The sequence below is a fragment of the Dasypus novemcinctus genome, chromosome 21 (genome assembly GCF_030445035.2).
Source record: "Dasypus novemcinctus isolate mDasNov1 chromosome 21, mDasNov1.1.hap2, whole genome shotgun sequence".
Lineage (NCBI taxonomy): Eukaryota > Metazoa > Chordata > Mammalia > Cingulata > Dasypodidae > Dasypus > Dasypus novemcinctus.
This window is the reverse complement of record NC_080693.1, coordinates 60,273,862-60,288,828: the sequence shown is the minus strand read 5'-3', so window position 1 is coordinate 60,288,828 and position 14,967 is coordinate 60,273,862. Positions and strand designations below refer to the sequence as shown.

Genomic DNA, 14,967 nt, shown 5'->3' with positions numbered 1-14,967 from the left:
GGTGACACCCGCCAAGGAAGAAATGTGAGAAGAATTTCAAGAAGAAACACAGGAGCACATAAGGAAAAGGAAATAGGTTATTTTCTCCATTTTGGAGTATTTAACTAGGAAAACACAATCATGTCATTAAATGATTAGGTTCCCCAGGACGACAGGTAATAACAAGGAAATAATACTTGACCTCTTGACACAGCCCCTCCACAGGGTATAAATGGGGGCGTGGTCCAGCAGTCTTCCACACTCGAGAAACTCTCTCTCCTTGGAAACTCACCCAGAACCTCCGCCCTCTGACACCATGGTCAGCTCCTGTTGTGGCTCCGTCTGCTCTGAGCAGGGCTGTGGCCAAAGTCTCTGCCAGGGGACTTGCTGCCAACCCAGCTGCTGCCAGACCACCTGCTGCAGAACCACCTGCTGCCACCCCAGCTGCTGCGTATCCAGCTGCTGCAGGCCCAGCTGCTGCCAGTCTGTGCACTCCCAGCCCAACTGTTGCCGCCCCAACTGCTGCATCTCCAGCTGCTGCCGCCCCTCCTACAGTGGCTCCAGCCTCTGCAGCCCCAGCTGCTGCATCTCCAGCTGCTGCCGCCCCTCCTGCAGTGGCTCCAGCTGCTGTGGTTCTAGCTGCTGCCGCCCCAGCTGCTGCATCTCCAGCTGCTGCCGCCCCTCCTGCAGTGGCTCCAGCTGCTGTGGTCCTAGCTGCTGCCGCCCCAGCTGCTGCATCTCCAGCTGCTGCCGTCCTTCTTGCTGTAATCCCTGCTGCAGCCAGACCAGCTGCTGCCTGCGCCCAGTCTGTGGCCAAGTCTCCTGCCACACCACCTGCTACCGCCCAACCTGTGTCATCTCCACCTGCCCCCGACCCACCTGCTCTGCCTCCTCCTGCTGTTGAGCCCACTGCCTGTGCCCATTCTTGCTCCTTCATCTTAATCCTCACAGAAGCAGACTCTTTTGCACCTCATAGATGAGTTAAGAGAAGACATTCCCACCAACTGTGTCCACATCCTGGCCCCAAGTCAAACTCTCCTGTTTTGACCTTTCCCCAGTGTGAACCCAAAATATTAACCTAGGCTAGCTAAGTAATTATCCCAGTCCTTCAAATGTCTCGTTCTTCTCTTCCACTTTTGTACTCCAGATTACCTTCCCCAATACCATGGCAATTACCTGCAGCATCTGTCTGGCATTGATTTTATACCCTCAGTCTTGAGGGTCCAGCTAAACCCTGTATTTTCTCTTCGTGGGAATTTTTTTTCTCCTAGAGTTTATGTTCTTACATGCTTCTCTGCTTTCTAATAAACTTTTCCTCATGTAGGCCTTCATTGGAATGGTTCCCAATTGCTTTCATAATAATTTTAATCAGTAACAAAGAAATTATATTTACCTGAAGATACAGAAAAACCAACCATGTTGAAATCATTTTGAAAATGAGTGTTGTATCAAATGTAAATAATTTAGGGTAGTAGAGCAGGAGGGGTGTGTGCAAGTGTGTGTGTGTACATGTGTGTTTAATATCTTAAATGACAGACTTAGTTCGTGTCTTTGGCTCCTAATTAAAGTACATTGCAGGGAAGCAGATGTGGCTCAACTGATAGAGCATCTGCCTACCATATAGGAGGTTCAGGGTTCAAACCCAGGGCCTCCCGCTCTGCGTGGTGAGCTGGCCCATGTGCAGTGCTGCTGCATGCAAGGAGTGCCGTGCCACACAGGGGTGTCCCCCGCATAGGGGTGCCCCATGGACAAGGATTGCACCCCACAAGGAGAGCCGCCCCATGTGAAACATGGGGCACAGGGAATGGCACTGCACACACACAGAGCTGACGCAGCAAGATGACACAACAAAAAGAGACACAGATTCCCATGCCACCTGATGAAAAGACACAAGGACACAGAAGAACACACAGAGAATGGACACAGAGCAGACAATGGGGGTTCAGGGCAGGGAAGGGGAGAGAAATAAATAAAAATAAATCTTTAAAAAATATAAAAATAAATAAAACACATTACACCCCTAACACATTGTACCCCTGAATAACATTGCCTTTATTTTGGGGAAAAAAGGGTAAAACCAGATTTCTGGGAAAAAAGTACATTCCAATGAAAGAAGGAAAATTTCTTATAATGAATTTAATATACCCAATTCATTTCATTCAATAACATTGTTGCAGAATTTATAATCCCAAAGAGTTTTCCTATTGAGTTCTGTTGAGAAGAAATACACATTCCATTGTATTTTTGAGGAAATGAAGCCCATCTGGATGGTGAGGTGTGTTTCTGAGAATGGTCTCTCAGGTATTTCTCATACTCAAATTAATCATTCTAACCTATATTGATCCTTGAAGACTGGAGTTTCAGTACCTAGTTTATCTTTTAAGGACTTTTCACTGGAAATAATTCACAGTCTTGAGAAGTAGTTCTCAGCTGGGGTGCACATTGAGATTAAAACCTTCAGAGGTGGTGCCCCAATGTATGAATTTGAAAATACCTCACAAATGGTAATGACATGGACAACTGGTTAGAACCCCTACTTTGGTGTTTTTACTTATATTGGTATTAGCCAACTACAAGTTCTGAAATTGCCCTAAGATAATGGACTGAGCAGGTTGAACATTGTTCAGATATCACTGATACACTTCATATTTCTTCAGATGTCTTTGGAGAAATGTTGCCAAAATGTTACTCATAGAGTTATGACATCTTTTTGCAAAAATAAAAGATCCCTCATTACACAATTAATGGGAATCTGCCTTAGCTGATGTGAATCAAGTTGGAGTACTGAAAGATGAAATATACTTTAACTCTGACAAGAAAGAATTAGGACTATTGCCTTGATATCAGGAGTTCTGAAATCCTGGAGGAAATTATCCACTACAATACTGGGGGTTTTATACATCCTAAACTTTTCTAATCATCAGACTGGAAAGAAAAGCTTATATTTTATTTTATTTGCAACATTGGAATATTATGAGTTCAAGCTTGGAATCTCAAATTGAGATTCTCTCTTCTACTGCATCCCACCTCAGCCCCATCAAACAGTAAACACAATTTAGGAGGGAGTTTATAATGGGAAATTTAAAAATTAATAATAAAAAATTTAATGACAATTTTAATAAAATCAATTATTCAAACACAATAAAGACAAAGAACTAATAAAATAGAAAAATGTGAGAAACAAAGGCATGCTGTTTCCATGGTAGCAAGTTACATTCTGACCACTGGGTCACGCTATCCTGAGAGATATACATGCAGGTGGCTAATCTCTCTGGGAAACAACATTCCAGCAGAACCCAGACTTGATATCTCAAGTAACCTGGGCAACAAGATTTATGAGTATACTTGTTTCAATAACATAATAGAACATCTTGGGCTTTAGTTACTATCCTATCCACTGTGCACTGTGTTTTCATTAAAGAAATTATGGGAATAGTTAGCTAGGATAGTTACTGGTTCTCATGATTGCTTGGGATATATAAAGAAGCCCCTGATATTAATAAACTTGTCTGATGAGCTTGAGAAATCAATGCTCTCAGAACCCCTGATCCCAATCTCTCTTTGTCTTTCATTCCCGATACCCTTCGGGTCCGTCGACTCCAACAGAAAAATTCGGGTAAAACTCATCATAAAGAGAGATATAAAACTGATTAAAAGACAGACAAATAAATAATATTACTTTTGAAAAGGGGGATAATCAACTACCAAAAGAGGAAAGATTTTTAAAACCAAATTAGTACATTATGTAAAACATCTACCACACATTTGAAAATTATGATGACATTACTATTTTTAGAAAAATATAAATTAAAATTAATTCTAGAAGATATAGAAAATGTAAATAAGCAAAATAATCATTAAAGAAACTAAATCTATGATCCAAGAGCTACCTTCTATACATGTTGGTATTAAAATGATCAGGCCTATATTGATTTACAAGCAAGTTTACTAAACTTTAAATGAATCCCTCTCTTATTTAAACTTGAAAAAAGAATAGAAAAAAAGGGAAAGTTCCCTAACTCATTTTTGTGAGACCAATAGATCCAAAATATCAAAAACAGACAGGAACAGTGCAATAAAGGAAAATTATAGACCTCAATTATTGAAGATCACAGTTGCAAAAAATAATAAATATTAGTAAATGAAATTTGACAATATGTAAAAGAAATAACACATCATAACCGATTAGACTTTATCCAAAAATTTCAGGAATGCTTCAAAATTAGAAAATGATTAAATGAAATTTTTTATACTAGTACATTAAATGAGAAAACTACATAACCATATCAAAAACTTCAGAAAAATAATTTAATAATGTATAACTCATTCATTATTTTTAAAACTCTTAGCAAACTAGGAAAAAAGAACCTCTTTATCCTGATAAATGTTATTCATCAAAACTCCACAGTTTGTTAACAAACAAATATCAGAAGTGTTCCTGTTAGAGTGAGGAATAAGGCAGGGATGGTTGACATCACCCCTAACTTCCAGTGATGTATTTGTGCTCCTAGCCAATGCTTACGACAAGAAAAAAAGAAAAAAACAGCTATAGGGACTACAGAAAAAAAGATGAAGAGTTGGTATTTGTAGACAATACTGTTGTCAACATAAGAAATCCAAAAAAAAAAAAAAAACAGCCTACAGACAAATTTGTACTAAAAAGAGAGTTTGGAGAAGTCACTAGACAGAATTTTAACAAACAAAAAGCACTGAACAATGGTAAACATTTTCGTGTGTGTGTGTGTGTAATTTTGATGTATATATAGTAAGGTCCACGTTTAGCCAAAAGAATGCTGAAAATAAATAAAGAGAGGATTTTCCCTACCAGATATTCAAACCTATTACAGAACTACAACATATGAGGCCAAGTGATATTTTTGCAATGTTCTGTTAGAAAACTGTAACATTTATCCTTGAGGAAGAAAAAAAGTTGTTTTACTTTTTTTGTAAAGTTAAAATGTAAGAGAGAAAAATGTAAATCTGGTTGTCCACGTAAAAGCAAAACGAAAAGAACTTATTACCAGCAGAGAATTTTAAGAGTTGTTCCTAGTCCCTGGCACCGAGGGACCACTATCAACTACCAACTGATGAGGCAACTGGAAAATGACCTCATACGGAAGGTTCAATGCGGATCAGCAGAATATCCCTGTCTACATAAAATAACATGACTTTAAAATGCTGTTTGACCTAAAGTAAGGGGGAAATGGAAAGGAGAAATGAGTTTATATGGCTACGAGTCTCTAAAAAAGAGTCTGGAGGCTGACAGAAGGATTGCCCTTATGCACAACTGAGCAGAGTCGGAGAGACAGATAAAGCAGATACAACCCCCAGGTATTGGTTCCTTTGAGGGCTAAAGAGACCCATGGGAGTTATGGTCATGGCCGATGGGGTTAACTACCAGGGCAGATGGCCCCTCTTTGGAAATGGTGTTTATGTGTGATGAATCTGGACTCAGATGGGATCTCTCTTCGTAAGACTTTCATGCTAATGTGCTGGAGGTGCAGTTAGTGTTGGGGTTTAAGATTTATTTAGGGGATTTGAATCTCTGGACTGACAGTGTGATAGCCAGGTCCTGAGCCTCAACAGACTCCAGCACCTACAATCTGATTTATTGGACTCACCACACTCAGCTAAGATGGAGTTGAAGAAGGACAATCACCACACCATGGAGCCTAGAGTGATTACAACTGAAAGTGGGAGGATTGCATCCAGCATCCATGTGGAATCTGAGCCTCCTCTTGACATCGAGTTGCAATGGACACAACCAATCCAATGTCCACATAGAAAAGGTGGCATTGGATTGGGAAAAGTGGACATGGTGGCTGATGGGTATGGGGAAAGGCAGGAAGAGATGAGAGGGGGAGGCGTCTTTGGGACATGGAGCTGCCCTGGATGGTGCTTCAGGGGCAATCACCGGACATTGTAAATCCTCACAGGGCCCACTGGATGGAATGGGGGAGAGTATGGGCCATGATGTGGACCATTGACCATGAGGTGCAGAGGTGCCCAAAGATGTACTAACCAAATACAATGGATGTGTCATGATGATGGGAATGAGTGTTGCTGGGGGGGGGGGGGGAGAGGTGGGGTGGGGGTGGTGGGGTTGAATGGGACCTCATATATATATATATTTTTTTAATGTAATATTATTACAAAGTCAATTAAAAAAAAGATATTAAAAAATATAAAAAAAAAGAATTGTTCCTAGCAAGTTAAAAATCCATAAAATATGCAACTTGTAACTATGTTAGTAATAAATGATATCATTGTTTAGTTACAACTATCTATAAATAATTTTATTTATATATTTTTTAAAGATTTATTTCTCTCCCCTTTCGCCCATTGTCCGCTCTCTGTGTCCATTCGCTGTGTGTTCTTCTGCATCCACTTGCATTATCTGGAGGCACTGGGAATCTACATCTCTTTTTTGTTGCATCACTTTGCTGGATCAGCTCTTGGTGTGTGCAGCGCCACTCCTGCATGGGCTGCGCTTTTTTCAGGAAGTGCAGCTCTCCTTGCAGGGCACACTCCTTGCCCGTGGGGCGCCCCTACGCAGGGGTGCCCCTGCGTGGCAGGGCACTCCTTATGCGCAGCAGCAGTGCACATAGGCCAGCTTACCACATGGGTCAGGAGGCCCTGGAGATCAAAACCTGAGCCCTCCATATGGTAGATGGATGCTCTATCAGTTGAGTCACATTCACTTCCCTATAAATAATGTTAAATACTTATTATGTAATGTTCAAATTGAATGCAACAAAGTATAAAGTAAAAGTATATAATCAGGGAAGCAGATTTGGCTCAACTGATAGAGCCTCCACCTACCACATGGGAGGTCCAGGGTTCAAACCCAGGGCCTCCTGACCCATGTGCTGAGCTGGCCCACGTGCAGTGCTGATGGGTGCAAGGAGTGCCGTGCCACTCAGGGGTGTCCCCCGCATAGGGGAGCCCCACGTACAAGGAGTGCACCCCGCAAGAGCCACCCAGCGTGAGAAAAGCACAACCTGCCCAGGAGTGGTGCCACACACATGGAAAGCTGACGCAGCAAGATAACACAACAAAAAGAGACACAGATTCCCGGTGCTGCTGACAAGAATCCAAGCAGACACAGAAGAACACACAGCAAATGGACACAGAGAGCAGACAATGGGGGGGAAGGGGAGAGAAGGGAGAGAAGGGGAAGAAAGAAATAAAAATTTTTAAAAAATCTTTAAAAAGAAAGTATACTATCATTAGCAGATTATCTAATAACTCTGGACTTATGGAGCCTAGTAAAACTTACCAAGAAAATAAACAATGAAAATTAGGGTACCCACAGCTGGCCACCAAATGCAAAATCAATCTGCTATTTAATCTTGAAAACAAAGTCAGTCTTGCAGATTACCAGTAGCACTAAGTCTGTGGAACTATGATTCATTGAATTTTATGAAAAAAAAAGGTGAAATTTAGTATTGACAATTTTAAGGGAGTGTTCTTGTAGGAATACTGTGTGCATGTTCAATATTTTACTGAATAACAAAAATTGTTCAATGTTTAAGAAAAATATCAAGCAAATATATGGGTAGAGTTTAATGCAATGATCCACATTTTTCGCATGTCAAAAATTCTCATAATCATTAGCTGTTTTACTTTTTGTTGCTGGTTTTTGTGCCCTTGAAGTTTATAAGACTGACCAAAATATCTGTGCAGTTAGTTTGATTTTGATTATTGTTATGAAGCCTGATTTTAAAAATAATCACCAAAACTTAACTTGCAAACTTGCTATCTGCTCTGTTTCTAGTTAAAAATATAATAAAGATTATCTTTCTGTGGAAAAAAAATATTTAAGAGTATGGCTTTTTTTTTTCCAGTTTAGACAAGGTATCTTAAGACACAAAAAGGGGAAATCATAAAGGAAATGATTAATAAATTTGACTTCAGCAAAAATAAAAAGATTTATAATACCCTGTGATGGGCTGAAAGGATATCTTTTTTTCATTTTGTTTTTTTTTTTTTTATTTTTAAAGAAGCTTTAGATTACATAAATGATATATCAAAAATATAGGGGGAATAACAAATACTCCACCTTCTCCCCCTCCAACACTTTTTGCCATTAACAACATCTTTCATTAGTGTGGTACATTACAACTGATGAACCGATACTGAAGCATTGCTACTAACAATGGTCTATAGTTTACATTGGGTTTACACTTTGCACCGCACAACTTTACGGGTTTTGACAAAATGTATAATGTCCTGTATCCATCCCTGGAATGTCATTCAGAACAATTCCAACATCCCAAAAATGCCCCATGTTACACTTCATCTTCCCTCTCCCTCCCCTCAGAACTTCTCATGACCACTGCCTTTGTATCAATATTACAAGGTTTTCCATTGCTAGAATAATAATAAGACTACTTTAGTCCATAGTTGCAGTCCCCCCTTATGTTCATTCATTCCTCAATCTTGAGGATTTTAGGATGGTGATGCCCAGTCTGTTTATGACTGGGAGAGGGCTTAGATTCCATGGGGCAGATGGGTGGAACTGTCTTGCTTGCAGTTGTGGATACTTTGTTTTTTGGGATGGATGTTGTCCATTATCATCATTTTGTTAGTTGTCCTGGATGAGTCCAAGGAACTGGACAGTAGGTGTTGCAACTCTGCTGAGATTCAGGGCTCAACCAGCATATGAACAGACTGAAAATTTAAGTCTCTGGGACATACATTTAACAAGCATAGTGCTAATTATAGATTCAAATAAAAGGGGCAGAAGAGTCAAGTATAGGGAAATTATAAATGAGTATAACTCTGTTAGAGTGGGGAGCATAAATTCCATAGTAAGGCCAACTAACAGAGTGCCAAATTCCTCAGGTTGTCTCCCCTGCATATATTGTCTATATGTCTCTAGAGCCCTCAGGAGCACCCCTTCTTGAGGCACTGTTTAATGTGGCAGTCAACGAGATATTGCTGAGATGTGCATAATGGAATGACCTCCCGACTCACTTTGAACTCTCTTAGCCATAAAACTTCATGTGTATTTAACATTTCTCCCATTTGGTCAAGGTCTTTATCCAAATGCACTGCTAGTTGGTGCTTGGTAATAATTCCTCAGTGCCAGGGAGGCTCATCCCCAGGAATCATGTCCTATACTAGGGGGAAGATAGTGAGTTTATGTGCTGAGTTTAACTTAGAGAGACACCACATTTGAGCAGCAAGGAGGCTTTCAGAAGGTAACTCTTAGACAATATTTAGCACTAAGCTGTTTAAATTTCACAAGAACAAGGTTCATAAGTATAACTATTAATGTCAAGGGCCTGGTGTATTGGTCTGTCCTTCTTTGCTAGGCACTGCCCATGTACTCTGGAGATTCTTGCCACTCTATTGGAGAATGTAGCAGGAGTTCCCACGATGAGAATTCAATAATCTTTTGGTTATTGTGTGGGTCTCCACCCACCAAGACAACGTCCCATGACTACATGAATATATTCATATTCTATGAAGGCATGCCCCAGGTGCACCCCTCCCCACACATTCTCCCATCACCAGCACCCCACACCAGTGATTCTCCCCTGCCATAACTGCAACCTTTCTGCAATCCAAAACCTCCCCAAAAAAAAGCAAAAAAAAAAAAGAATAATAAAAAATAAAATAGTTAAAAAATAAAATACAAATATAAATTTAAAAATTAAAAAATTTGTCACTGCATCATTCATCACTATAAGATACATTATCTTTTATATACAGTAAAAATTTTCTCTGTATGGTCCCCCAGTGCCTTATTTTTTTCACTTTGTTTTCAAAAAAGCTTTTTTTTTTTAAGATTTATTTTATTTCTTTTCTCTTCCCTGTCCCCCCCACTGTCTTTTCTCTGTGTCCATTCGCTGTGTGTTCTTCCGTGTCCACTTGCATTCTTGTCATGCAGCACCAGGAAACTGTCCCTTTTTTTGTTGTTGTTGCATCATCTTGCTGCGTCAGTTCTCCATGTGTGCGGTGACACTCCTGGGTAGACTGTGCTGTTTTCGTGCAGGGTGGTTTTCCTTGTGAGGTACACTCCTTGTGTGGGGGGGCACACCTACGCAGGGGACACCCCTGCATGGCATGGCACTCCTTGCATGCAGCAGCACTGCACATGGGCCAGCTCACCACACAGGTCAGGAGGCCCTGGGGTATCGAACCCTGGACCTCCTATATGGTAGGTGGATGCTCTATCAGTTGAGCCACAACTGCTTCCCCCAAAGAAGCTTCAGGTTACAGAAAAGTCACATAGAAAATTATAGAGGATTTCCCTATGTCCCATCCCCTCCCCTTCTTACATTTTTCCTTATTAGTAACATCTTACATGAGTAAGGTACATTTGGTGCAATTGATGAACAAGTACTGAAGCTTTCCCGCTAACCTTGGTCTATAGTTTACATTATGGATTACATTTTACACCATACACTTTTATAGGTTTTGACAAAATTTATAATGGCCTGTATCTGTCACTGCAAGATCATGCAGAACAATTCCAATGCCCTAAAAATGCCCCATGTTCCATCCATTCTATTCTTCCCTTCCTCTCCCCTCACGACCCTTGCTAACCACTAAGTTTCAGTTTTTAAAGAATAAGGTTCCCAGCTACATGCATTAATATTGAGGACCTGACAAATTGGTCTGTTTTCTTTTCTTAGGCACTGCCTATGCTCTTGACGGAATCTTGCCCCTCTAACTGAGAACATAGCAAGACTCCCCAGGATGGAAGTTTAATATTTTCTTGTTTATTGTGTGGATCTCCACCCACTGAGATAACACACTATGACAAATGAGCTTTTTCATATTCCATAAACGCATGCACCAGGTGAGCCCTATCCCACATATCCCCTCACCCCTGACACCCTACACCAATAATCCTTCCCTGCCAGAGTTGCCAAAAGAACATCCCCACCATTATAGTTTTAACCACAGATCTGTAAATCCCCAGAGTTCACCTGTTTGGAAGATTTTTGAGGCATAAAAATATAGATAAATTAATATTATCCACATTATACAAAGTCCCTAAAAATCAACAAGGAAAAACAGAAAAATTGTAAATAGACAAGGCTTATAAAAGACAATTTACAGGGAAGCAAGTGTGGCTCAGGCAACTGAACTCCCATCTCCCACATGGGAGGTCTGGACTCAGTTTCTGGTGCCTCCTGGAGAAGACAAGCAAGACAACGAACTGATGTGATGGGCTGGCACAATGAGCTGACACAAGATGATGCAGTGAGCTGATGCAACCAAGAGACACAGTGAGGAAACACAATGAGAGACCCAACAAAGCACGGAGCGGAGGTGGCTCAAGTGATTAGCCACCTCCCTCCCACATGGGAGGTCCCAGGTTCAGTTCCTGGTGCCTCCCAAAAGAAGAAAAGGCCAACACACAACAAAAGAGACAGAGCAAATGTAAAAACAATGAGGGGGTGGGGAGAAATAAATAAATAAAATAAATCTTAAAAAAAGTTTACAGAAGAAGATAGCAAAATTGCCAAAAAGCTTGTGAAAATATATTTACCCTCACTAGTAAACAGGAAACTTCAAATTCAAAAAATAATGAAATAAATTCACATCTACTAGACTGGCCAAAACTTAAAAGATTGACAAACCAAATGTTTTCAAAGATGTGAAGAAAACAGAACTTTCATTTACTGATTGCATGAGTTAAATTGGTATAACCCCTTTGGAAATCAATTTGGCAGTATCTGGGAAAATACAAAATGTGATTAATTCATTCAAGGTACCATTTTATCTACATACTAAAAGTTTTTATATATAATCATTATTATAAAATTATAATACTTTTTCATTTTTCATTATGATTTTTGACAAATAATCATATAGAAATGTATTTTTGAATTCCCAGTGTATAGGGAAAGGATATTTAAAATATGGCATAGGGGGAGGGGGCAAGATGGCGGCTGAGTGAACATCCCTGTTAGAGTCTTCTGCAGGGAATCGGCTGGGCGGCGTTGGAGACTCTTTGGGACCGGATTGTTTCGGGATTTTTGCTGGTCTGGAGGTGTCTGGACATCGATTTGGAGGGAAGCTGTGTAGTTCATACCATATTCCTCCCAAATTCAGTCATCAACTTCATAAAAGGTACTCTACCTACAGCTATAACCCTATACAATCTACATGAATCTAACCTCCATCCTTCCAGATCTCATATTCCTGCTTTATTAACATACATCACCAATACAACTTTACACTTTTCCCTTGCTTACACAATTGCCTTTCCCCAACACTAATACTTTCCTCTAAAGTGAACTTAACCAACAACAAGTAACTAGAATAAGAAGAAAAAAGTGACAAAGAGAAGATATAACACCTGTGCAAAAATAACAACTAATTAACCTCCAAGAGCAGACAAAGAAGCTAAGGAACTGATTAAATTCGTCAAAATAAAGAAATGACCAGAAAGCAACAAAAATCTACGAACCAAACCAATAATCAGGAAAACATGGCTGAATCCAATCAACAAACCAATAATCATGAAGGGGAGCAAAACTTGGCACAAGCAATGAAAGATCTCAGAACATTTATCACCGACAAATTTGATGCAGTAATGAAAGAGGTTAACAACATGAAGACATCACTTGGAGGGGAAATTGCAGACATACGCAAAAACATAACAGATATGATGGGAATGAACACCACAGTTCAAGAAATCAAAAATACACTGGCAGCAAATATCAGCAGACTAGAAGAGACAGAGCAGAGAATTAGTGATGTGGAAGACAGTACATCAGAAATCAAACAGATAGTAGAAGGGGTCAATAAGAAGATAGAAAAAATCCAATTAGGATTTAGGGACCTGAATGACAATGCAAAACGCTCAAACATACGTATTATAGGCATTCCAGAAGGTGAAGAGAAGGGAAAGGGGTCAGAAAGAGTGTTGCAGGAAATAATGGCTGAAAACTTCCCAAATCTACTGAAAGAGACAGATGTACATATCCAAGAAGCACAGCGCACTCCACAAGTCATAAACCCCAACAGGCCCACCCCAAGACATATACTTGTCAAATTATCCAATGCTCAAGACAAAGAGAAAATCCTAAAAGCAGCAAGAGAAAAGAAAACCATCACATACAAGGGAAGCTCAATTAGATTAAGTGCTGATTTCTCTTCTGAAACCATGGAGGCAAGAAGACAGTGGTATGATATAGTCAAGGTACTAAAGGAAAAAAATTTCCAACCAAGAATACTCTATCCAGCTAAACTAGCATTCAAACATGATGGAGAGTTCAAAATATTCGCAGACAAACAGAAACTGAAAGAGTATACCAACAAGAAACCTCCCCTTCAAGAAATTCTAAAGGGAGTTCTGCAGGAAGAAAGGAAAAAACAGGAAAGGCAAAGTTGGAGGAGAGTATAAGACCAACAACAACAACAAAAAAGACAAAAAAAAATATACAAACAAAATATGACAAACACAAATCCAATCAAAATATGGCTAACACAAATAATTCCTTGATAGTAATAACACTGAATGTCAATGGATTAAACTCACCTATCAAAAGATTCAGACTGGGACACTGGATAAGGAAATATGACCCATCCATATGCTGTCTACAAGAGACACATCTTAGACCCAGAGACACATGGAGATTGAAAGTGAAAGGCTGGAAAACAATCAAACAAGCTAACAATAACCAAAAAAAGGCAGGAGTAGCTATATTAATATCAGACAAAATAGACTTTAAATGTGAAACAATTGTGAGAGACAAAGAAGGATACTACATTTTAGTCAAAGGGAAAATCTGTCAAGAAGATCGAACAATCATAAATATCTATGCCCCTAACAAGGGTGCCTCTAAATACGTCAGGCAAACGCTGGAAAAACTAAGTGAAAGAATAGATACATCTACAATTATAGTGGGGGATTTTAATACACCACTATCAATTCTGGACAGAACATCTCAAAAGAGAATCACCAAAGAAACAAAACATCTGAATAGTATATTAGAGGAGCTCGATCTAATAGACATATATAGATCGCTACACCCAAACACAGCAGGATATACATTTTTCTCAAGCGCACATGGATCATTCTCCAAGATAGATCATATGCTAGGCCACAAAGAAAGGCTGAACGAATTCAGAAAGATTGAAATCATACAAAACATTATCTCTGACCACAGTGGAGTCAAGCTGGAGATTTGCAAGGGAAAGAAGCCCAGATTTCACACCACGATTTGGAAATTAAACAACACACTCTTAGAAAAACAGTGGGTCAAAGAGGAAATCTCAAAAGAAATCAATGACTACCTTGAAACAAATGATAATGATAACACAACATACCAAAATTTATGGGATGCAGCAAAAGCAGTACTGAGAGGGAAGTTTATAGCCATAAATTCATATATCAAAAAAGAAGAAAGAGCAAAAATTGAAGAACTAACTGCACATTTGAAGGAATTAGAAAAACAACAACAAAGTAACCCAACAGGAAGAAGAAGGAAGGAAATAACAAAGATAAGAGCAGAACTAAATGAAATAGAAAATAAGAAAGCACTTGAACAGATAAACAAGACCAAGAGCTGGTTTTTTGAGAAGATTAACAAAATTGACAAACCTTTAGCAACACTAACAAAGAAAAAAAGAGAGAAGATGCAAATACACAAAATAAGAAATGAGAAAGGCGATATCACCACTGACCCCACAGAAATAAAGACTATCATAAGAGGATATTTTGAAAAACTATATTCCAACAAAAATGACAATCTAGAGGAAATGGACAAATTCCTAGAAACACATAAACAGCCCATATTGACAAAAGAAGAAATTGATGATCTTAACAAACCAATCACATGCAGAGAGATAGAATCAGTTATTAAAAATCTCCCAACTAAGAAGAGCCCAGGGCCAGATGGCTTCACAGGTGAATTCTATAAAACATTCCGGAAAGAACTGACACCAATCCTGCTGAAACTATTCCAAACCATCGAAACAGAAAGAACATTACCCAACTCCTTCTATGATGCCAACATT

At 39.4% G+C, this 14,967-nt stretch overlaps 1 protein-coding gene across 1 annotated transcript; it reads left to right on the top strand.

Annotated features, from left to right (window-relative positions):
- The first annotated feature begins 295 nt into the window (after positions 1 to 295).
- Positions 296 to 883, top strand: LOC101442729 (keratin-associated protein 4-11-like). Its single transcript, XM_058284236.1, has one exon. It carries the CDS (start codon positions 296 to 298, stop codon positions 881 to 883), a length of 588 nt encoding a protein of 195 aa, XP_058140219.1.
- The last annotated feature ends 14,084 nt before the right edge of the window (positions 884 to 14,967 follow it).

Bases quoted from the DNA above. Each gene is read 5' to 3' on its own strand.
- LOC101442729 (XM_058284236.1), top strand. From the start codon at position 296: ATGGTCAGCTCCTGTTGTGGCTCCGTCTGCTCTGAGCAGGGCTGTGGC.